Below are 25,925 nucleotides of genomic sequence, written 5' to 3'. Positions count from 1 at the left end.
ATATTTTTATATAAAAAGCCAGTGTGTCTTACGTCTTGATTTGTTATGCTGAGTTACGTCTGACCTTTGTGTGCATGTCAATTCCTGTTTAGTCGGAATTATTATTTTGGCAGGTATGACAGCCGAAGAAAAGCCGAGAGGAAAAAAATGCACAGTCAAGGGGGAAATAACTCTGCCGTCTTAGCCATTACCATAACAACCAGAAAACTAAACAACTAGACGATCAATAAAAGACGGCTACTTGGTTTTTGTTGCAGCGGGGAACTAACTAACAACGACCGTTCCCAACCTAGGGGTCCTGGCGCTATACAACAGTAACACCGCCGTGAAGTGTCCATCTCCTTAGGTGTAATTTGTGTTGATCGTGCAGCTCATGCAGCTTGCTGTGGAACTCCTGTGCAGTTCTTTAAAATGGCACAAGCAAGCGCCAGCACATGTGATAGATGCTCGTAACAAGTCTTCTGGCAATCCAGATATATAGCATTTTGAATTTAAAATCTTAATTTAGCATGAAACTTAAAAGATTAAAAAAAAAAAAAAAGGCCCAAACTCACCACTCAAAAGACCCAAAAATATTTGCTTCAGAGCTGATTATTTTCAAAACGCAAATATACACAAACACTATATAACATTTCTTGCTCAAGCCTTCACCTGTACAGATAGAAAATAATCAAGTTGCAAGACATAAAAACAATGAAAAAGTCAAACAAAATAAGTAAACGCAGTAGTTTTTTTTTTTTTTATTTAAAATTTTGTAGGTTGGAAAAGGGTGTGGAGGTTGACCATAGGCAAAGTGAGAGTCCCCTCATCCAAAAGGCCAATGAATCAAAAGCAATCATAAAAAAAGTGGTCTCAGCCATGATGGAACTCTGCTAACCCTGATCTCTTACCAACAAAACAGGTAAGCATCGTGCCGGTTGGAAACAATGCCAAGAAATCCAGGAAGTTTCGCTTGATTTTTCATTTAAAAAACAACGAGAGAGCAAAACCAAAGAAACGTTTCACTTTTTCTTTGATGATAGTCCAGCACCGGCATTAAATTTAAACAAGATGATGTCACCATCCTCAACGATGTAATCCCGGCCTTTTTGTTTGTATTTGCCAGCAGCCTGTGAAGAAATAATTAAATTAAAATTAATTTTTTTTTTCCCATTTTTTTAATTAGAAATAAAAGATTTCTATTGAAATAAAAATTTAGATTATTATATTTAGGAGGTTATGTTTTCAGTTGAGTTTTTTTGTGTCACATCACTTGACCAATCATCACTGAATGTGGTCAAAATTCTTGATCATGGTTTAACATAACTGATTTAATTTTGGGATATCTAGATCAACACCAAGAAAATGGTGAAGTGAAAGTCACACTTTTGATGATAATTTAAATTCTGTTCATTGTAGAGACTTGCTAATGAAGGTTGAGATCAAGGGAGGTAACTTTTAAATAATTTACCTCAGACCATTTTGAAATTTAGTTGAATTGCATTTATATAGATGTGTAAAGAAATGTGTTACTATTCATGACGGTTCCTCCATATTATTACCTTATTTGGGTATTTAATTATATCTAACACTTTTGAATGATTAATTAACTTACAAGTTCTACTTATACATTTACAAAGTTGGTGATGAAAAAAGATGCTCTGAGATGTGAAACTTAATGCAGCCACGATTCTAGAATTATTTGATTTTCCTGATAATTCGAAACTTATTACTTGACCCCATTTTGTAGTTAAAGGAACCCAATGTTATATGACTGAATTTCAACTTCTGATTTTTCAAAATTTGATGCACGAATATGATCTACTTAAATAACCTTAATGCAACTTTTTGTTAAAAGAAATTTATCATCACCCCAAATGACCTACATAATTTGAAAAAAATCTATTTACAAATAAAATTAAAATTTTTATCAGCATCAATATTAAGTTATAAGCAAGATTATCAGTCAGGGGTGTTAACAAGTATAACCGAGTTATTTAACCTTATTGTCTTCTCATGGGGTCAGGCAATATTTTATTTTTACATTTTGTTCTGTTTTGTAGGCCCAACAATAAAGTTTTGTGTGATACATTTTTATTGGCATAATGACAATATAATTTCATAATATTCATCTGAGAGAGAGAATGAAAATTAGAAAAAAATGTTCCAAGAATTAAATTAAATTTTTTGCTTTTTTATTAAGTTCATTTTCTATTTGACAATCTAATCAGATTTAAGGCTCCCAAAATTTGTACTAGAGTTGCTCACAAGAACCCATGGTACAGTGGTTAGAGAACTTGGAAAAAATCAATTGTAAAAGGTTCAATTCACAATGTGGGTGACCAAAAAATACAATTGTGAATTACTTAGGACTTCTATCCAGTCATGGCTGACAGGACGAGAGCATACTACTCCCGTGAAGTAAATAAATTCCTCAGTTTGACAGAAACATTCGTGAGTTTGACAAGATACACCTAAAGAAGGTCAGAGGTTACATCAACCGAAATGTGAAAATGAAGTTCGAAGAATCCAAATAATATGAATAACTAATCCTCATCTCAGAAATTCAGAAACCTAAGTTCTGATGCACATTTCATGTTCTCTGTCCTTGGAGGAGAAATCCTAAGGCAATTTTAACTTTTGTTCTAATAGGAACTCTTAACAGCTTTTAAAAACATGGACACATGAAAAAATTGCTTATTTGATTAAAAAACTGAGCAAAGAGAAGGGGGTTATGGATGAAATCGAATTAGATCTGTAGATTCCTGTAAAATCGATTTCATAATGAATAAATTTACTAAAATTTCTCTCTGAAACTAACAGCTTACTTTTGCTTTGTTTTTTGCTTTGTTTTTATTGTAGAAAGAACTACAGTATTGAAAATGAATTCAAATGTATTATTAATGCTGATTTTGGTGAGATAACACATCCTTCCTCAGAAAATTGATTTTCTTTGTTAGAGAGTTCCTACCCAACTGCAGGGGGAGATAACTTGTGAAAAATAATATGGACAGTTATTTGTCCCTTTAATTAATTAATTTTTTTTTTTCTTCAGTAAGTTCTCAGAAATCAAGCTATCTTTTACTATGACTATCACTTTATTTCTATATGACATAATTAGATATCCAAATGTTCAATAAAAATTCTTCATCTTTCAAAGTTGAGTTAGTGAAGAACACTAATTTTCCTCTCCTCAATTGGCCACTTAATGATGTTTGTGATCTTTTACTGAATTCCAGGAGAGAATTCATGTGGTCTGGTGGAATATTCAGTGAAGTTGCACCATTCCTCATATAAACCAATGCATAGCCATGTCAAGGGGGTCTTATTTGAGCTTTGAATACTATGTTATTTTGAATATTTGGTTAGGGTTTACTTGTAGGGTGAAGTATCCTTATATCAGATTGCCTGTCCTTGATGATGGTGTCTAATTAGTAATTCAAACGCTATACATATTAATCAAGTGAACTCACTTTTACTGCAACTTCTGTTTCATGTTCCTTGAAGTCACTGAAGGACATCACTTCAGCCATAATAAATCCTTTTTCAAAATCTGTATGGATTTTACCAGCAGCTTGTGGAGCTTTTGTATTTTTCTGAAAATAAATTTTAAAGAAATGATTTAAAATGAGAAGTATGACATACATATGAATGTAATAAGTAAATCTACTTGTTTTCTGCTGTACTCTGCCACCCAAGATCATCAAGATGCTTTTAAAAGTCACTTTTACTTTCATTTGCTTTATTAGATAATGAATAGGGTAGGGTAGGTGTGAAGGTGTAAGAAATACAAAGCTCTGATTGGTCAAAAAGTGTATGCATGTTTGTGTGTGTGTGTGTGTGGAACAGATTAAGGCAATTAGTGAGATACAGGTGGCTAGAGTGGGGGTATCTTTCCTTCATGGTTACCTAGAAAATGAAATGAAAATCTATTGTCTTTGGAACTTATGACCCAAATTGGCTTTCTATTTAGTAACCTAAAAAGATATTTTAGATGTAATAAAATAAATAAAAATTACGCTAACTGAGAACCGAAAATAGAATACTACACTCAGATCTCAGTTTGAAGATGAGGAAGTTGTGTTTGGATAAAACATTTGGTAGAAACAACAATGGGTAATGCATATAATATACTTATATCTTCATTTGACCTTCCACACCCATTTTAAAAAATGAAATCATCTGATTGCCAAAAATGAAATGCAAACAAAAAATGAAATGTAAAAAAAAATGAAATGTAAAAAAATGAAATGCAAAAAAATGAAATGCAAAAAAAAAAAAAAAAGAAATGAAAAAAAAAAAAAAAAATGAAATGTAAACAAAAAATGAAATGCAAACAAAAATGAAATGTAAATAAAAATGAAATGCAAATAAAATGAAATGCAAACAAAAAATGAAATGTAAACAAAAAATGAAATGCAAATAAAATGAAATGCAAACAAAAAATGAAATGTAAACAAAAAATGAAATGCAAACAAAAAATGAAATGTAAATAAAAATGAAATGCAAACAAAAAATGAAATGTAAACAAAAAATGAAATGCAAACAAAAAATGAAATGTAAATAAAAATGAAATGCAAACAAAAAATGAAATGTAAATAAAAAATGAAATGCAAACAAAAAATGAAATGTAAATAAAAATGAAATGTAAACAAAAAATGAAATGCAAACAAAAAAATGAAATGCAAACAAAAAATGAAATGCACTTTTGTTAGGTACTCTCAGCGTAATAACACAAATATTTTTGCTGAGTGATGAAACCTGTTGCATAAAGATTCTATTTTACAGAACTTAGCTAAGGGCAGCCTAGACTAGGATAAAAAATAATTTATAATTTAATAGCTATTTTTAAACACGTAATATTGTAAAATAAAGTAGTTAGTTTTTTTTCCTACAAATCTGTGTTGCATCTCATGTGTCACCACCAATCAGACATCACAGCCAGAAATCACTCCCAAGCAAATATCACAGCCAGAACGGTCCCAGGAAGCAATGATCTGAATTGGACAACAACCAAGAAGTCCACACTAACAGATTGAGATATGTCCTACGGTTTTTGAATATTGTTTGTTCATACCAGTAGAGCTAGAAACATCCCCATGACAATCAAGTAACCCCTCACTGGCAAACATGATCTTGTGTTGCTGGTTGCTAAAAATTAGGATTTTACCTATTTTAAAATGAATTGTTCTAAGATCAATTAACTGCCACAAATAGAATCCTGTTAATTGCCATCATGGAATCTCCACAAAGTCTGACTAATAAATTTTAATAACTATAAAATTCTGTGGACTGTCCAGGCATCCTGGTATCTTTTTATATATATATTAAAATAAAATATGTATGAGATAGGTTTGAAAGTGAAATTACAACGCAATATTATGAAAAATAAACAAATATTTATTTGTTTAAAATTAATATTTTGAAGTTATACTTCTTCCTCCAAATTTTATACATTTTTCCTTTTTTGTTTTTTCTTTCTTGCTATGTTAAATTGAAGAAAAAAAAAACAGTTAGTAAAAAGTCCGCGTATTGGCGTATTGTCTGTCTGCAGTGTTATTTTGAAATGCCAGAAGATATTTTTTTTTCTTCAACTTAACATTATGGCAAAAAAAAAAAAAAGTATAAAATTTTGAGGAAGGCGTATAACTTTTTTTTTTTTTTTTTTTTTTTTTTTACACAGTGATCACCACTTATCAAGGCCCGGAAGCCACTCAGGGATAAGGGTTATTGCAAGTACATCACGTTAGTGAGGAGATTTTATGAAGTATTTAATTAGGGGGGGGCGGTTCATTAGGAATTTGTTAACATTAGACTTGAAGACATCCAAGTTGTAGTCCGGAGGGAAGCAGGCAGACGGAACAGAGTTCCACAGGCGTGCAGTTCTAAGAAAGAAGCTTTGCTCATGAAATCCGTGTTTTGATTTAGGCACAGATATAGAGTGGGGGAAATTTTTCACAGTGGATTCAGCTAGACGGGTGTTTTTCGTGAAAGATTGGCGAGGGGGGACCAGGGATTGGAGTTCAGATGAGCACCTGCCATAAAAATAACGATAAAACAAGGATAGGCTCGCAACGTCTCTTCTGTGGGAGAGGGGTTGCAGGGTAGAAAAGGGCATCCCCCACTAAACCACGAAGTCTATTTTGTACTCTGTCAAGGCATGATAGGCTGTTTTTGGCAGCTCCTGCCCAGATATGGCAACAGTATTCCATCCTTGGCCGTACTTGGCTTTTATATAGATAGAGAATTACATCAGTAGTGAGATATCTTCTGGAGCGGTAGAAGGATCCCACCATCTTTCCTGCGACCTTGGCAACAGACTTGATGTACGTGTTCCATTTCAGATCAGTGTTTATTTTTCATAATATTGTGTTGTAATTTGGGTTTCAAACGTATCTCACACATATTTTAAAATTCAATCAATGTTTCTATCATGGGATTCACAATCTTGGCTCATATATACCTATGCTTTGTCTTTATTGTAAAACTTCTTGAAGAAAATAAAATACCAGTACAACATTTGAAAATATATTTGTTGTGAAAAGGATGACTTTGTTCTATTTCAGAATAAAAAAAGTCGCTTGAAATTCAAAAAAAGTTAGTGTTATGAATAGAGTAAAATTTTTCTTTTTTTTTTTTTTGCGTCATATAACTGTCATCCTTTTCACAACAAGTATAATGTCAACAACTTTTTTTCTGTTCTGAAATAGAACAAAGTCATATTGTACTGATATTTTATTTTCTTTAATTTATTCATCCAAAAGAAGTCTAACAATAAAGACAAAACGTTGATTGACATATAACTTGGTTTGCTCCTTTTTCATCTCAATCTCATTGGAATACTATTTCCATTATTCCTATCATATATATATATATATATATATATATATATATATATATATATATATATATACATATATATATATATATATATATATATACACATATCAGGAGATGTACTCAGTGTTGCCCGGTATTAAATGTAACTTTAAATTCTTAAAAAAAAAAAAAACAGGAAGAAACTGAAACATGCATGCAAGTATTATGTTTTTTCTAAACAGTTCACTTCTTGTTAGTAAAAAAAAAAATACTCAAGCTGAGATTGAAACAAAAACCTAAAGACGATGAGTCAAGTCCGATAACCATTAGGCCAGCTTGCCACATTCTTTAAAAAGGGTTTTCAAATCTACTTATTCTTAACATGAGTAAGGTGTTATGTGCAGTTAACAAACAGATAAAAATCCAATGACCCCTCCAAGTACTAATTTTTTATCCTCGTAAGGAAACACTATTTTAGCCTGATTCCCTATGATGAAACATAGAAGATTCTGTGTAGCCTAACTGCCATATATCATATATTTTAATAACTTATTATGTAGATATAAATAAAAATTCTTTGAACTTACTTGAATGGTCCAGGCTTTCACTTCATCTTTACCCGTTGTGAAGAAATACATTAATTGCAGAGATTTATAACCTTGCACAATAATTTTATCCATCGCACTGAAAAAAAATTTAAAAAATCGAAACATTATATTCCTTAGTCTTATTTATTCCCTCTTCAAGAAGTCAGGAAAGGTTTTGAAAAATCAGGAAAAATGCACTCTAGTCTACAAAGGTGTCAGAGTAGCTCTGTTGGCATTCTCTGGAAAGTACACCTCAGGAGCTCCTGGAACTGTAGAATGCACAGTTCTATGGCTGGCATTGCTTCATGAGCTAAATAGTTCATTACTTAAAAAGATTTTTAAACTTGTTTGCAATAATTCTAAAAAAAAAAGCAAAAAAAAAGTGTAAAATGTTCTCAATAAGTCTTAAAAAAAAAACAAACAAACCTAATTTCAATAATTTTTAAACATTTTCAATAATTCTTAAAAAAAAAAAAAAAAGCACCAAAAGTGCTTTCAACAATTCTTAAAAGAAACAAAACTAATTTCAATAATTCTTAATCAAAATGAGTTAAAATAAATACGAAAAATATTTTCAATGATTATTAAATAAAAAAAGAACCATCAGAAAAATGTAATAAAAAAAGAGTATATCCACAGGGGAGATATAAACGAGAGAGAAAAAAGTAAAGGAACTAATTTGCCTTGTCATCATTTCCGGTAGCAGACACACTAGAAGTTAGGAAGTACATTAGCTGACTATTACCGAAGTTTCGATTTTTTTTTTTTTTTTGCAATATCAATACAAATTCATTCATAATTTATTTCACAATTATTAACCGATTTAATTATAATAATAAATCGTCAATTGCTTCAGCAATTATTATTATTATTAAAAAAGTATACCCCCCCCCCCATCCTCCAATTTTTTTTCACCCCTGTAAACTGTTTCAACATTTTTCATTTTTAGTTCTGGGACTAAGCTCTTATGGAGAAGAGTTTTTTTTTCTTTTTTTTTACTTGAAAGTGTTTCATTGTTTGATCGATTATTTCAGTGTTTCAAATTATCTCCTGCAAAAAAATGATTATTTTTGCTTAGTTGATGCTATAATAGTCATGATTATTGCATAATCGTTTTGAACTCCATTAGCGCCGATTTAACTCTGGGTCACATCTCAAGGAAAATTAAGAAGTGGCTGCTTGAGAACTTCTACAGCCCCCACCCCTGATTGTAATATATTATCATTGTGGGTGAGCAATTGATAAGTTTTCCCAAACACTGATGATTTGGGGATGTGTTTCCAGCAAAGACTACATTATGCTGCCTATATTTCCGAAAATAGAATCAGACTCTTCATTGTTGTCAAACAATGGGTAAAGAGGATGGCTGGGGTAAAGTCACATATGTGGCAGATCGTATCTAGTATCTTATTCTCTGTATCAGATGTCTCCAAAATATGGCCTGCAGGCCAAATTACGTACGACCTGCCAAAGTCTTCAATCTAGCCTGTAGAACTCTTATGGAAAACATAAAAATATTCAGGAAAAATTTTTTTTAAATGGAAATGTTTGAAAATGGTGTGATGGTTTTTCTTTCTGATCAGAAAATTAAAAGAATGAGGTTTTTTAGAGAGCCAGTTTTATTAAAAAGCAGAGCTAATTAACAAAACCGTATAAAACATGTCCATGTAATTTTTTTTATTTTGGCCTGTGTAGCTTGAAAGTCAGCAATATGCCCCCACCTGACCCTAGGTTCAAAAACTTTGGAGACCTCTGCTCTATATAAACACAATCTTTTTGTAATATATAAAGCCAAATATTCATATTATTTGGATTAATCAGTCTACTGTTCTCATCTTAAGTGCTATTTCATAATGCTTCAGTCAATGTAAGGATCCATGGCATGGTGGATAAAGTACTTGGTAAAATTCAGTACTAAGTTACCGACCTAATACTGTGTTTTAGTATTTAATTTAGATTATTACACTATTTCAGACTAATGCAGTATTTGTCAATGCTAACAAGCGTGGTGAATAACGTCATACCTATTGTTACCATGAAATCATCCTCTTAGACATTATCTCTTCCCTTAGATGAGGTAGTATAGTATGTTCTTTTATTATTCTCCCAGGCATTACCTCCTTTTTTGGAAGTGGGGGTGTAGTATCTGTTCTGTAGCGATGATACCATCCTCCCAGGGACTACCTTCTTTTTTGTGGCGGAGTGATAAACTAGCAAAAACATGTGACCTCTGGTTGCATATTTTTGTTAGTATCATAAATATAGATGAAACATAGTATTAAAAAAAAAAAAAAAAAAGCATTTATTTAAATTTAATAAAATGAAAGAAAATGTCTAGGTACTATAATATGAACTGTGCTACTTTTTTAAAACAGGTTTTTAAGTTAAATTTTTACTGTATTTTTCTGTTTACTAGTGGGACCTGTGGAAATTTCACAGGGAACTCATTCATATGTAATATATTGATGTTGGCATTCTGTAAATGTTCAGCATAAATGGACATGATCTGATATCATTGTAGCTCTTTTGTTAAAACTGCAAAAGTATTTATCTAAGTTAGCAGGGATGCCCGCTGTAGCCGGTCATAAAGTACGCTTAAATATGATATTTTAATTTTTGCAGATTTTATGTATTTATATATCTATAAAAGTGAAAGTGTCTGTGTGTGTGTGTACATTTCCCTACACAATAACTTTATCAATTTTCAGTCTACAGATTCGAAATTTGATATACAGGGTATTGAGATTTGGGAAAATCTTTGTAATCCATTTTCAGCCAGAAATTTTGCTGTTAAGGGGTCAAAGTTCAACAATTTGACCTTTGAGAACTCTACCAAACTCCTCTGACAATTTTGGGTCTAAACACTTGAAATTTTAGATATAGATTCCTTGGACATGGATTTAACTTAATAACTTGATTTGAGCCCAAAACAATAAATGTTAAGGGGTCATAATAGGGGTCAAAGTTTAAAAAAAATTTGACCACTTTGGTCTCTACCAAATCACTCAGACAATTTCTGGTCTAAACATTTGAAATTTTACATAAAGGGTATTCAGAGATAGGGCAAGCTTTTTAATCGGTTCGGGTCGAAAATTTGAGCTACCAATATATAAATTTATGTATGTATGTATGTTTGCATATGTGCCTAAAACTTTTGACAGAGGCGACGGATTTTTACAAGATCAGTATCGTTTTGAAGTTCGGCCTTTCAGACAACAAATATTGAAAAATTGGCTAAAAACATTAATATCTTCACCTTCAACTGGGCACTTTTCTACAGGGTGGGTCGCTTTGTTCGCTGATAATTTCGAAAGTCATCCTCTCCTTTCGATTGTCTAGCCTTATTTAAAACCTACATCACTTCCGGTTTGGCGGTGGTCGTAATAGCAAAGACGTCACTTTTTTTCCCATTCTTTTTCTCCTTCCCAGTACGGGTTCGAGCCTGTCTTCCTACTACCACTTTTTTTTTTTTTTTGCTCAACACAGACCTCCAAACACCCAGGCAACGCCAGGCACCCATGCTAGTATTATTATAAAGTTAATGTTCTATCAATTTTTATATATTATAAAGTTGCAATTTCAAAAATAAAAGAAATATATCCATATGACTTGGGTGCATCAGCTTGAATCAAAACCGAAACCAAAACTTATGAAGAATTCTTGATAAAATTATCTATAAAAAAAATAGATTACTGGAGTACCATCAGCTATAATTGAAACCGAAATCAAAACTTCAGAATTCTTGGTAAAATTATTTATTACGAAATGATTAAGAAATGGAAGCCCATAACAATTAAACAGCAATCACTTGGATGTAAGCGTGACAATTAAACGACACAAAATAAATTACACACACGTTATCCTATTAATATATAGATTAAATTGTTAAGGGAAGGGTACTTCTGCAGTTTAAATCTGATTTTTCTGTAAGTCTCAATTGGCAATGTCCGTCGGATGACAAAAACCAAGCAAACAGAAGTCAATAGAAAAACAAAAAAATTACTTCAAATAAACAACCTACTGTAATTAATTCATAAAATTTACTGCTTTTTTAATTGTCAACAGTTTTTTTTTTTTCTTTTGTAATAAAAGTGTTGTTTTTTTGAATTAGTGAACAAAAATATTTTTGTATGAAAAGTTGTTTTTTTTTAATTAATGAAAAAGTATTTTTGCTTTAAGGAAAAAAGAACAGTTTTTTTAATTTAATCTTTTTTTTTTATTATTTTTCGTAAAGCTTTTGTTTTCAAAGAAAAGGTGTATTTTTTTTTGTATTTTTGAACACTTTTGAATTTTTTTTTAAAGAAAAGTTTTTATTTTTTTTTGTAAACAACAACAGTACTTTTTTGAAATGTATATTCTGCAAAAATTTCCTTTTGAAAACACTTTTTTTAATATATTTCACATTTATTATAAGAGGGTTAGGGTTACACGTTTTTTAGCGGAGGGGGAAACTTGCGGTTTCCTGAAGATAGGCTATTTCCTTAGGGATTGCAGTTTCTGTCGGTTGAAGGAAAGCATTTCATTTTCCTTCCTTGTCACAAAAATAAAGACTTTGTTTGAAGTGCAATGAAACCATTCCCTTTACTTTCTTTTTTTTTTTTGCAATTTGATGTCATCTGCTCGCGTCTCTTTTTGCCACTCGGTTTCTCAGTGAATAAGCTCATTTGGCATTTTCGAGGCCAGTTTTTGTCATCCGCCGGGTGTTACAGAGTGAGACTCATGGAAAAACAGGACTTAAACTGCAGAAGTACTGATGAAAGTACAAAAAACTCTCTTCCCTCCCCATGCTAACACTGGGTTTATTAAATTGTTAGGTTATTATTTCAGCATGGTCTATATTATGCATGAATACCAATATCTATTATTACCATATTTCTCGCTAGGCATGATATATTGAGCAAAATCTGTCGTATGGTGTGAAGGTATATTTATGATAGATTAATTTTATGCATATGATGCATTCAAAGATACCTTTTTTTTGACAAACATTTCTATTGATCTTAGTGTTTTTTTTTTGTGGCTAGAAATATGCAATATGATCATTTTTGTTTAACAAATAATATTCTTACCTCGTGCAGCTGTTTTCTTTCATATATTTTTCTTTTTCCTCGGGATCCATTTCAAAAAGCTTCAATTCCAAAGAACAGCTGAATGGGATAACGAGGGCTCCCGCATCATGAGTATCGACCCATGTTTTGATTTTAGCAAGCCTAAAAAATAATAAAGAAATACAAATCAGCAATAATTTCTTTTTTTAAGTAAAACGTTGACAACCAAGTTCTCACCGTTTTTTAAAATTTAAAAAGTTTAATAAAAATAATTAACGGATAATACGTTCTCCATTGTTGTTTATAACACTTTCCAGCATTTAACAAGAACGTATTGAAAATATTTATTCTTTCGGCATTACATGTTAATGATCTCAAAATAATTAGAAATGTTATATAGTTGTGGAACACGGGAAATTATCTGTTATTTATCTGTCTATCTATATATCTATGTGTATCTATCTTGATCTAGCTATCAATCTATCTCAATCTATCTTTCTATCTAACTGGTGAGGTAAACAAGAGAGGAGATGTAAAGGTATGTTTTGATAAAAGTTGTCAAAACATATTGAGGGGCAAAATGGACAAATTGCACTGGAAGCTCTAAAAATAGCTGACCAGAAGGATGTGTTGTTGCCACATGTTCGGGTTGACTGAACAGAGTCGAGTTGGAATTTGGATGTTGAGCAGGGCGGACGGTTTAACAGGTCGCCCCTCTCACCAGGGAGGAAGCTGACGTACTCAGAATGGAGACCTAGAATTAACCACCCAAGGAAAGATAATCACTTTCCATCTTTCTGCGATTGACACCTGGAAAGTGAATAAAAACTATATAAAACAAGCCATCATCTTGGAATGAAATGCATTCGTTCAAACAATTTCCAGCTTCCCTCCAAGAACAGATGAATTCCAGGTGGACCAAAAGATCAACGACGCAGTTGAAAAATTGATGAGGTATGTCGAAATACATCTATGTGTTTATGTTATGTCTGACACATACGTACACAACACATTTAGATGAGCATGTAACATAAATAGACTGCAACACGATAACTTGGGGTTCAGATAGACATTTAGTAACATGACACAATAACATGACGTATATATTTCCACAACATAACAGAAATTATCTTGGTTCTTGTCCAGAATTCTCCCAATATTAAATAAAAAAAAATCAGTATGATGTACATACTTGAAACAAAAATATCATATTCTAAAAATCATATAAATTGATACAGTAGTTTATTTTTAAATAAGAAAAACAAATTTTATGAGTAACCAAAGAGCGATGTCTTGTCTATCATTTTGAAAACACAGGAGATAACTCAACAATAATTCAAACTTGCCCGATTTATGTTGTAATGCCTACATTCAAACTTGCCAGATTTATTTATGTTGTAATGCCTACAAATTCCCATTAATTCCTTAAAAGTGATTTTCTTTATAAAAATCCAACTACTCAATCAATTTATGTGATTTTTGGAATATATTTTGTTTCATTACAGTTTTTTTTTTTTTTAGTTTTGTTCTGTAATATAGATAGAATTCTGGACAAAAACAATTAACTTAAATTAATTCTCAAAAATAAATAATCATAAAATGATTCCAAGATAGTATTATATAAAAAAAAATCAAAACACAAACATTGTTGTCAACATAATATTCTGTTGAATTTCAAGGATTATCTTTTTACATTAAAGTCTATATTGCAAATACAAATTATTTTTTTCCTTTACGCATCTCAAAAAATACATTTAAAGCATTTGATTAAAAAAAGTATTCTTAATTGAAGATTAAATAGATGAAATTTTAGAAATTGGAAAGGAAAAATTCAGTACTTGTCAAAAAGATGATTTTTGAACAAAGAAAAAATTCAAGTAATGTAAGTGAACTGATTAGTTTAATTGAGACGTTAGCAAAATTATTGATAATCTTCATCTGCTTTTGGTATTTAAGGTGCTTCAAATGCCCTAAACTCTGCAGTGAGCAACACCAGGAAATGTCTTGCATCTGCTCTCCATAATGCAATTCATGCACTTAAGCCATGTTTTTCTCGGTTTACCATGTTCCCTAGTGTGTGAGGTACCCAGCATTATGAAATTGTTACAAGAGGTGACATACTATAGATAGCCAAACGACCTGAGAAGCTGAATACATAATGTATCCATAATCCCACCAATACAAAGCTTCCGATGAAGCACAATAAAATGAATCCATTCCTTCAGTTTGTTGCTTTATATCCACCTGATAATAGCATGGTCATCCTAATGAAACAATTATACATCTTATTTTTTTTTTTTTTACATGGAGGTCACCACTTATCAAGGCCTGAAAGCCACTCAGGGATAAGGGTTATTGCTTGTACAGTAATCAATGGGATAGTATCGTAGTAATCGTTAATATTGGAGATTTGATAAAGTGTCTTATTTAAGGAGGCAGTTCATCAGGAATTTTTTTATGTTGGACTTGAAGATATCCAAGTTGTAGTCAGGTGGAAAACAGGCAAACGGAACAGAGTTCCACAGGCATGCACTTCTAAGAAAGAAGCTTTGTTCATGAAATCTACGTATTGATTTAGGCACAGATAAAGAATGGGGAAAATTATTGACAGTGGTTTCAGCTAGACTGGTGTTTTTCGTGAAAGATTGGCGAGGGGGGACCAGAGATTGGAGCTCAGACGAGCGATCACTGTGATACAAGATGGTGGAGCAAATACAGGCTGAAAAAATTTTGTCCTGAATCTTGAAATATTCAATGGCAAATGCTCTGATGAACTCTGAGCATTAGTACCTCCTCAACGACAATACCCTTGAAAAACCCTACAAGCAGCAAAATCCCACCCCTACATTGTAGAGATCCCTAGATACCACAAAGCCTTCGACTCGAATAACTTTTTCCCTCTAACTGCTGCACTTTGGAATTCCTTCCCGGCCCCTGCTTCCCTGACTGACATGCTGAAATTCAAGTGTAATGTGGACAGACATCTCACTGCGCAATTCCATAAATGGTACCCTTGCAAATCTGGTCCCAAATAGTAGCCCCTCACAACTAAGTGGCCCTGTGCCTTGTTTGAGGTGAAATAACAATAAAAAAAAATTGCCTAGATGTAAGGATTGTCACACCTTTCCCAAGCAATAAAACAGTGAACAGTGATAGAATGTTCACACATAATATTAGCATTTAACATGTAACCAAGGTAGGAAGATCAACAAATATTCCACCCGCTCATACTTTTATTGTCATAAAAATTAGTAAAATCGACAATTTTTTAATCAAATCAATTAATTGCCTGCTCTAGTTAGAGTACCCCTCTCCCATAGTGTATGGGGAAGAAGCTTCACATGCCTTCCTACAGTGACTTAGTTCACAATATATTGTAATCTACATTGCACTGTAGAGAATCTATTGTTGATTTTATCAAATTATCTATAAATAATGGCTTCACTTAAAGTTTAAAATGCAAAAGTCAAGTGTCATGGTTCAATTGTGCTCTAAACAGAAACATTCATTTCAAACACGCCCCTGTCTTATCAAAGAACCAACTGTTAATTTTATGAAATTATTTTTACTTAATCGCTTGAATTAAAGTTAAACGTATAAGAATCAAGTATCATGGTTCAATTGTGCTTTAAAAATAAACATTTATTTCAAATGCGTCCCTGTCTTATAAAAAAACCAACTGTTGATTTTATACGCCAAGCCTTTTTGCTTTAAAAAAATTTTTTTTTTGCATTTTCACCCCAAACAAGGCACGGTGCCACTTTGATGTAGGGGGCTACTATATGGGACATAAAGTGCAAGGATACTATATAGGGAGTTGAGCAGCAAGATGTCTGTTTACATTATACTTGAACTTCTGCATGTCAGGACAATCAGGTAAAGAGGAACCAGAAAAGAAATTCCAAAGTCTAGCAATCCTAGGGAAGAAACTATTAGAGCAGAAGTCTTTCTAGCATCTGGGGATTTCTACTGTGTACGGATGGGATTTTACTGCTTGTTGTTTTTTTTTTGGGTATTTAGGTTGAGGGAGTACAAGAGCTTGTAGTTTGTTGGAGCACCTACCATTAAAATACTTATAAAAGAGGCAAAAGGATGGAACATTTCATCGATGAGACAGAGGTTGAAGCCTAGGTGACTGTTCGGGACATATTAGGTTGGCGACTCTCTTTTGAACCTTGTCAAGGAATGTGAGACAAGTAATAGATGCTTGTGTGGTGATAAAATTTCTCAAATGCACTTGTGATGTTAGGTTGTATAAAAATGTTAACTTTAATCAAAATCTGACTTCCTTCTTTAATTGATACTTAGATGCATTCTGATACAAAACCTATGTAGGAACACTCCCAGATACATCAAATACCTTCGTGTGAAATTAAAAAAAAAAAAATCGGTCCAACCGTTTCTGAGTTCATATTGAGTTCATATGGCATGTGTTTACAGACCAAAGTTTTATTTATATAATAATAAAGATTAACTATTTTAAATATATTAATTACAGTTTAATGAAGACATAAAAATTGAAAATATTAAAAATTAGTATCTGTTATGGAATGAAGTTCTCTGAAAAAAAATTTCACTAAGTAGTTTTTTTTTTACAGCGAAAAAGCAATTTGTTATGATACCAAGCAAAAGGTTTGATTTTTAGGAAGAAAAAGCTAGTATGAAAGATTGGGGGGGGGGGGAGTGCCAGTGCTTTAAATTTCCTCATGGCGTGTTCAAAAAATTTGAAGATGTTGACCTTCAACGTGCTGTCATAAAGACGTGTTTTTCCGCTGTAAAAAAAAAAAAAAAAAAAAAAAAAAAAACTACCCGATCAAATTAAGTGAAATTTTTTTTTGAGATCTTCAGTCCAAAACAGATACATATAATATGACCTTTTTTCAATATTTTCATTTTTTAATGTCTTGATTAAACTGTACAAGTGCCAAATACTTTTTTACAAATCATATTTATTTAGAGTTACACACGCAGAATAGATTTTAAAAAATTAACCATGAGATCTGCTTATCCAAGACAAAAACATTACCACTTGTTCTTTTTACGTAGAAAATCTTTCTCAGACAAATTGACCAAGTATATCACAGGCTTTGCGGTAAGCAGTAAATGCTGATTCAAAATCTCGACCTGGAAAGATAAGGAAAAGAATAGTTTTTAGTAATCTGGAGCGATGTGTTCAAATGTTTAGCAAGTCATGATTCAATTCAATTTGTTTGGCAAAAAATAAAACAAGATTTTTCTTCAAAATAATTACTTTTGTTCACAAGAAATGTTCTGGGTTATTTTTTTGAACTGTTGAATCAAAACATGTTTTGTTACAACACCGATGCCAAATTGCAGCTGAGAAGGGCAGCATACAAGCCATTTATCAGAGCATCTATGAAGGATGATCCCAACCCCAGCATCTGACGATGAACGGCCAAAGATAAGAGCTGCCACAAAAGCAGTTTGCTTCACCTTTTTTTTGGCCCGGCCAAGGGATTGTTTTCTTTCTATAACGGTCCTCTACTTGATTTTGAAATGAGTCTTTAGCCTTAAAAGATCCCCCCTTCCTTTAAGATTTGAACATAAATATATTCTCTTTGTCTTGTGAACAACTGTCATACTTATGATACAAACACTTTAATAATAAACTTCTCACGTTTTAATATTTTTCATCATTTTTATTATAAACTTACATTTATTTTACAAAAACACATCTGTATCAATAAATTTAAATTTCCTCTTTAATATTACAATTCTTTTGATATCTGTGAAGGATTCAAGTTTTATAATACATATTTTTTTTTTAAATGAAACTAAAATATTAATAAAGTAAATGACTCACCTCGTTTGCATTCCAAATACTTTTTCGAGTGAGTATATTATCTTCAAGATTTGAAAGCACTTTTGTGAGAGTGTCCTGAAGTAAGTAGCAATATAATAAATAAAAAAAAAAAAGAAAAAAAAAAAGAATTAATTTTGTCTAGATATTAATAAAAGTATAAAATCTATAACTAATATATACTAGCAGATCAGCACGGCTTTGCTCGGGCCCTATATACTGTTCATAACTTTATGTGCATATGTATATATTAAAAATGTGCATATGTACGGTAATACCTTTCTATATAATAGACTTCCTTAACTACCATAGAGGAAAGTTAGTAGAGACTGCAGAGGTAAAAATTTATAAACTTTGACTTCAATTCTGACCTCTTAACGTTGATTTTTTTTTGGCTCAAATAAAAATAAAATGTTTGATCCATGTCCAGCCCACCTACATCTAAAATTTCAAATGTTTAGACCTAACATTGGTGGAGGAGTTTGGTTGAGTCTACAAAGGTCAACTATTTCAACCATGACTTCTTGGTAGCGAAACTTTCGCCCAAAAACTGATTAAAAAGCTTGCTGTGTGTCTGAGTACCCTTTATGTAAAATTTCAAATGTTTAGACCCAAAATTTGCTTAATAGATTGCGAGAGACCGCAAATGTAAAATCTTTTGACCCCTTGGCAACTAAATTTTCAGCCAAAATCCGATTTAAAAACTTGCCCTATGTCTGAATACACTATGTAAAATTTCAAATATTTAGACCAAGAATTGGCTCAGTAATTTGGTAGAGACTGCAAAGGTCAAATTTTTAAAAACTTTGATCCCAATTTTGACCCCTTAACATTTATTGTTTCGGGCTCAAATAAAATTATAAAGTTAGATCCCTGTCCAAGTAATCTATATCTAAAATTTCAAGAGTTTAGACCCAAAATTGGGGGAGGAGTTTGGTAGAGTTCTCAAAGGTCAAATCCTTGAACTTTGGCCCCATAAAAGCCAAATTTCTGGCCAAAAACCGATCAAAAAGATTTTCCCAAATCTCAATATCCCTTATGTCAAATCTTGAGTCTGTAGACCGAAAATTGATAAGAGTTATTGTGTAGGGAAATATAGACAGACAGACAGTTTCACTTTTATATATATATATATATATAAAAGTGAAAATGTTTGTCTGTTGACAGAATTAGTAGGGAAATGTACATCTGTCTGTGTACATTTCCCTACCAAATAACTATCAATTTTCGGTCTACAGACTCGAGATTTGAGATAAGGGGTATTAAGATTTGGGAAAATTGTTTTAATCGGTTTTCAGCCAGAAATTTGGCTGTCAAGGGGTCAAAGTTCAATGATTTGACCTTTGAAAACTGTACCAAACTCCGTCAATTTTGGGTCTAAACAAATGAAATTTTAAATGTAGGTTACTTGGACATGGATCTAACTTTATAATTTTATTACAGCCCCAAAATATAAATGTTAAAGGGGTCAAAGTTAAAAAAAAAATCAAATTTCTTGTCTAAACATTTGAAATTTTACATAAAGGATATTCAGAGATAGGGCAAGCTTTTTAATCAGTTTGAGTCGAAAATTTAAGCTGCCAAGGTGTCAAAGTTCAAAAGATTTCACTTTTACGGTCTCTAGCAAATTACTCAGCCAATTTTGGGTCTACATATTTGAAATTTTATATAACGGGTATTCAGACATGCGGCAAGCATTTTAATATGTTTTAGGGCAAAGATTTGGCTACCAAAAAGGTCAAAGTTGAAAGAGTTGACCATTGCAGATTCTACCAAACTTCTCTGCCAATTTTGGGTCTAAACACTTGAAATTTTAAATGTAGGTAACTTGGACATGGGTCAAACATTTTATTTTGATTTGAAACCAAAACAATAAAGGTTAAGGGGTCAAAATTGGGATCAAAGGTTAAAATTTTACCTCTGCTGTCTCTACAAAATTAATCAGACAATTTTTGATCTAAACATTTGAAATTTTACATAAACGTATATTCACACGTAAGGCAAATTATGAACAGTATAAAAAGGCTCGAGCAAAGCCGGGCAGAAATGCAAGTAGTAAATAAGGTTGGTTTTGAGAGTAAAAATAAATTAATAGGAAATAATTTTGGGTTGGAGATTAAGAGTAATTGAGTTTAGAGTAATAGTAAATAAAAAACAAATAATTTTGGATTTAAAATTAATAGTGAATTAATAGTAAATAATTTTGGAGTTGAAAAAATAGTAAATAAATAGCAAATAATATTGGTTTCAGATTAATAGTGAATTAATAGTAAATAAGTTTGGATTTGAGAATAATAGTAAATAGCAAATAATTTTGGGTTTGAGATTAATAGTGAATTTATCTATCTATCTATCTATCTATCTACCTATAAAAGCGAAAATGTGTGTGTGTGTGTGTCTGTATACATTTCCCTACCAAATAATTCTGTCAATTTTCAGTCTTCAGACTCAAGATTTGACATAAGAGGTATTGAGATTTGAGAAAATCTTTTTAATCAGTTTTCGGCCAAAAATTTGGCGGTAAAGGGGTAAAAGTTTGACGATTTGACCTTTGAGAACTCTGCCAAACTCCTCCCCCAATTTTGGGTCTAAACACTTTAAATTTTAGATATAGATTACTTGGACAGGGATCTAACTTTATAATTTTATTTGAGCCCAAAACAATAAATGTTAAGGGGGCATAATTTGGGTCAAAGTTTGAAAAAAATTGATCAATGGTCTCTACGAAATTACTCAGCCAATTTTTAGTCTAAACATTTGAAATTTATAAAGTGTATTCAAACACAGGGCAAGCTTTTCAATCGTTTTTCTGCTGAAAATTTGGCTTCCAAGGGATCAAAGTTTAAAAAATTTCACCTTTGTGGTCTCTAACAAATTACTCAGCCAATTCTAAACATTTGAAATTTTACATAAAGGGTATTCAGATATGCAGCAAGCTTTTTAATCAGTTTTTGGGTGAAAATTTGTCTGGCAAGAGGTTAAAGTTGAAAGAGTTGACTTTTGCAGACTCTACTAAACTCCTCTGCCAATTTTGGGTCTAAACACTTGAAATTTTAGATGTAGATTTCTTGGACATGGGTCAAACATTTTAATTGATTTAAGCTCAAAACAATAAATGTTAAGTGGTCAGAATCGAGGTCAAAGTTTTTTAAAAATTTGATATCTGCGGTCTTTACCAACTTTTCTCTATGGTAGTTAAGGAAGCTTATTATATAGAAAGGCATTACCATACATATTCACACTTTTTAATATATACATATGCGCATAAAATTATGAACAATACATAGGGCCCGAACAAAGCCAGGTGGAACTACTAGTATATATTTGTTAATTACATATTCTTAATAAGATGTTAACTATTGTATCAAACAGACATGGAGAGTCGGATCATAATGATTCCAACATAAAAATGCTATTATGTAAAAATGCATATGTTATGTATTATGCTGCCTTTGGTTGATGTTGGCGGCAATATATACTTATCATATAAACATGGAGTGGTACATTTGTATTTAATTGTTATTTATAAAACCAAGTTTTGCCAAGTAATTGGTAGTAAAAAGAAATAACTTTGAATATAGAAGACAAATGTAATTGAAGAATCATGTTTGCAAATGTTCAAATTGCTGGCCATTATTATCAAAATAGCGCTAATAATGCGCACCAAGAGGCAGCATATTAGCGACAGTTAGAGTACGTACATTTTTTGAAACACTATTTAACTAATTAACAAATCTGACACATGTACATATGAAAACCACATGCAATAGCCTAATGAATCCTCAGAAAATTCTGTGTAGTTTAATTGCCATATACATTTTCAGAACTTATTACCTAGCTCTACTGACATATTGAGCACTTGAAATAAATACTGAAAATTGATACACAAGAACTTATGTAGATACATGAAATAATAGTTATATATATATATATATATATAATTATTATTTCATGTATCTACATATATATATATGTATATATATATATATATATATATATATATATATATATATGTATGTATGTATGTTTCCTGTTTGTTCCTCTTGTGATCCGTTTTTTTTTCCATTTGGCGGGCCAATGTTTGAACGTTCTGTTTGAATGTAAAAGGAAATTCCTCATAGCCGTAACCATTTTCGACTTCCATGAGTCGTCTTCAGGCAAGTGATAAATAAAAAAAATTGCATTTAGTGAATTTATTGAAAAAATCAATTAAATTTACATAAACAAACCGACCATCAATCAGGCTCAATACGAGGAGAAGGGCACGTTTAAGTGTTTTTTAACGATTTCAATCGATTTTTTTCAATAAATGCAATTTTTTAATTCATCACTTGCCTGAAGACGACTCATGGAAGTCAAAAACGTTTGCGACTATGGCAAATTTCTTTTTACATTCTAACAGAACGTTTGAACATTGACCCGCCAAATGGAAAAGATAGATCGCAAGAGAAACAAACAGGAATTATCACTGCTGTTCAATGAAACATGCATAAGAGAAAAAATGCTGCTCAAATATACTAATATATATATATATGTATGAAATAATAATAATAATATATATATATGTATGAAATAATAATAATAATATATATATGTATGAAATAATATTTATATGAAATAATAATATATATGTATGAAATAATAATAATAATAATAATATATATATGTATGAAATAATAATAATAATAATAATAATATATATTTAGTAAATAATAATAATAATAATAATAATATTTATATGTATGAAATAATAATAATAATAATAATATATATATATATGTATGTATGAAATAATATATATATATATATATATATATATATATATATATATATGTATGAAATATCACTGCTGTTCAATGAAACATGCATAAGAGAAAAAATGCTGCTCAAATATACTAATATATATATATATATGTATGAAATAATAATAATAATATATGTATGAAATAATAATAATAATAATATACATATGTATGAAATAATAATAATAATAATAATATATATATATGTATGTATGAAATAATAATAATAATAATAATATTTATATGCATGAAATAATAATAATAATATTTATATGTATGAAATAATAATAATATTTATATGTATGAAATAATAATAATAATATATATATGTATGAAATAATAATATATATATATATATATATGTATGAAATAATAATAATAATATTTATATGTATGAAATAATAATAATAATATATATATTTATATGTATGAAATAATAATAATAATAATAATAATTATTATATGTATGAAATAATGATAATAATAATAATAATAATAATAATATTTATGTGTGTGTATGTGATGGGACAAATCCAATATTTTTTCTGATTCTGATACAATTACCAATTCTAATTTTTTTTAAATTCCTAAACATTCATAGGATTATTTTTTTTTGAGAGAGAAGGGGAGTCAGATTACCGTAAATACCCACGTAATAGGTGCATATATTTTCAGAAATGTAAAAATACATTGGGAGTGGATACAATCTATAGATTTTAGTTTTACTGTTAGTTTAAAATCTATAAATATTTATCATTAGTATCAGCAATTGAAAATTAAATTTTAAACAAAAACAAATAAAAGAAAACAATTGAAAGAATCTTTTTTTAGCATTGGGAAATAGGCGCAAAAATGTTAAAATTCCAATACCCCTACTTTTCTGTTCTTTTCTGATTCAGATTAATCGTCCCAACACTAATATATATATATATATATATATATATATATCATACAAAATGATATTTTTAAACGGGACAATGTAAACTCACAAATTCTGGTTTCTTCTTTTTATCATTTCCTCGATTTACGGATCGTTCCAAGCCTTCCGTTTGCTTCCGCAGATATTCCATATCTTTGTAGCGCAGTTCATCATGGATAATGCTCAGATCTCTTACGGGATCAACTTCTCCCTCAACATGAACAATTTCTTCGTCATCAAATACCCCTAGAATTTTTAAATAATAAAAATATTTAAAATTAAAAAGCTCAACAACTCAAACAAATGGTCCACAAATGATATATTTCAGACTGCAGGTCAGGTGTCATAAGATCATGATATGTGTTAAACAAGGGTATAAAATTGAATCAGCAGTGAAAAGATAAAAGTTTTGCCAGACTAGAATCATTTTATTTTTGGAAAAGCTATTAATCGACCCCTTCCTTCCAATGTATGTGCAATAGAAGAGTAGACTCAATCTAGACGGATAAAAACTCAAATAACACCATATCAGTTCAAAACATTGTGTGTAATATATACTTAGCTAAAAAAAGACATTAATAATTGAGGTGTAAGATTTTTAATTTTAACATGTTCTCACCACTAAAAGAAAAGAAAAGTAAAAAATAAAACAAGTATTTGTTAAATAAGTTTTTTTTTGTGTCTATAATTTAAATAAGAGAATTAACTTGCTTGATTGATTATAAAGTCAGATTTTAGTGTTTAGATTTAAAATCAGTCAATATGTTTGTTCATCATTATTATATTCGGTTTAATATTAAACTTCAGACAGTTTTGTATGGCTTATCCAGAAAAAATGTTTTATGCTTGCCTGTGGAGTAATACAAGATCTACTTGGTAAGTGAAAAATTTGGTGAAATGTAAATTAAAAGACTGAGAGTGAATGTTAGCAAGATTAAAGTGATGATTAACGATTGTAGTATTGGAAAACTATCAGAAAAAAAACTTCTGTTGGTCAGCTAGTAGAAAGGGAGTAAAATGCAGCTAATTTTACTATGATAAGCATTATGTACACAAGATGTGCAGTGGAATTACTGGAAGGTGTGGCTGCGAGACTTGGTCTATGCTGACAAATGACCTACACAAACTAAAGGTATTCAACCATTACTATCTATGCCACATCCTCTGTATCCACTGGCAACAATTTATCCTCAACAGTACAATTTACACTTCCTTCAAAATCCACTCCCTCCAAAAATCTCTCTTTGTTAGATACCTTTGTTGGTTCAGCTACCCTCTTTGATGACACCCAGGGACTTCATCCGTGAAGTCATAGACCCAACACCACCACCACCACCACCACAAGGCTGAAAAAATGTAAAAGTAGCCAACTCAAAACCTGGCTCAGGACAGTGAAGCAGGACACTGAACCGATATTGAGACGCTATATTTACGGGATTCCGTTGCTTGAACCGCAAATGGCATAACAGAAGTAGTCTTGGATTATTGTGCCTGGTCAGCCAGTATTCGAAACATGGTGAATTTGTTGGAAAGAGCCAGCCCAACTGACCTAAGGTGAATCGTACAACCATAACCGAGAGATGGTAACCAGTTTGTGTGTAAGAAATGTAAGACAATGAAGACAGATAGTAAATCAGATGTAAAGAAAAAAGCATATTTGAATGGTGACTTTTCACAAGTTTTGTTACCTCAATAATATAACTGGAACACAGGTTACAGCAGATGCTAGTGTGATTGTAAGAGTTAGGAGTGAATAAGGAACTTCTGCCATTACTAACCAGCAGAGAGTTACCATTGCTGACCAAAGGAAGAGTCTATCAGGTATGTGCATACCATGCATTGATGTATGGAAATGAAACCTAGCGCTGGTTGAGGACATGCATTGCATGGAGAGAAATTATGTAAATGATACAATAGATTTGAAATGCAAGTTGTTAAAGATAGATTTAG

General features: G+C 31.2%; 1 protein-coding gene across 2 annotated transcripts in view; it reads right to left on the bottom strand.

Annotated features, from left to right (window-relative positions):
* Nucleotides 1–716: 716 nt before the first annotated feature.
* LOC145303421 (obg-like ATPase 1) overlaps nucleotides 717–25,925 on the bottom strand; it is a 54,547-nt gene continuing 29,338 nt past the window's right edge. For both annotated transcript variants that reach the window (XM_080144750.1, XM_080144751.1), the window contains exons 6-12: nucleotides 24,046–24,221; nucleotides 18,258–18,332; nucleotides 17,460–17,557; nucleotides 12,455–12,595; nucleotides 7,386–7,482; nucleotides 3,453–3,575; nucleotides 717–1,109 (exon numbers count right to left, since the gene is read on the bottom strand). In XM_080144750.1, coding sequence (XP_080000876.1) covers nucleotides 1,002–1,109; nucleotides 3,453–3,575; nucleotides 7,386–7,482; nucleotides 12,455–12,595; nucleotides 17,460–17,557; nucleotides 18,258–18,332; nucleotides 24,046–24,221 — 818 coding nt within the window. In that variant the 3' untranslated portion in view covers nucleotides 717–1,001. The remainder of the gene's footprint in view (nucleotides 1,110–3,452; nucleotides 3,576–7,385; nucleotides 7,483–12,454; nucleotides 12,596–17,459; nucleotides 17,558–18,257; nucleotides 18,333–24,045; nucleotides 24,222–25,925) is intronic.

The sequence above is a fragment of the Euprymna scolopes genome, chromosome 19 (assembly GCF_053919585.1).
Source record: "Euprymna scolopes isolate OS-2025 chromosome 19, ASM5391958v1, whole genome shotgun sequence".
In the NCBI taxonomy this organism is placed as follows: domain Eukaryota; kingdom Metazoa; phylum Mollusca; class Cephalopoda; order Sepiida; family Sepiolidae; genus Euprymna; species Euprymna scolopes.
Note: the sequence above shows the minus strand (reverse complement) of the source record. Positions and strands in the feature narration are given on the sequence as shown.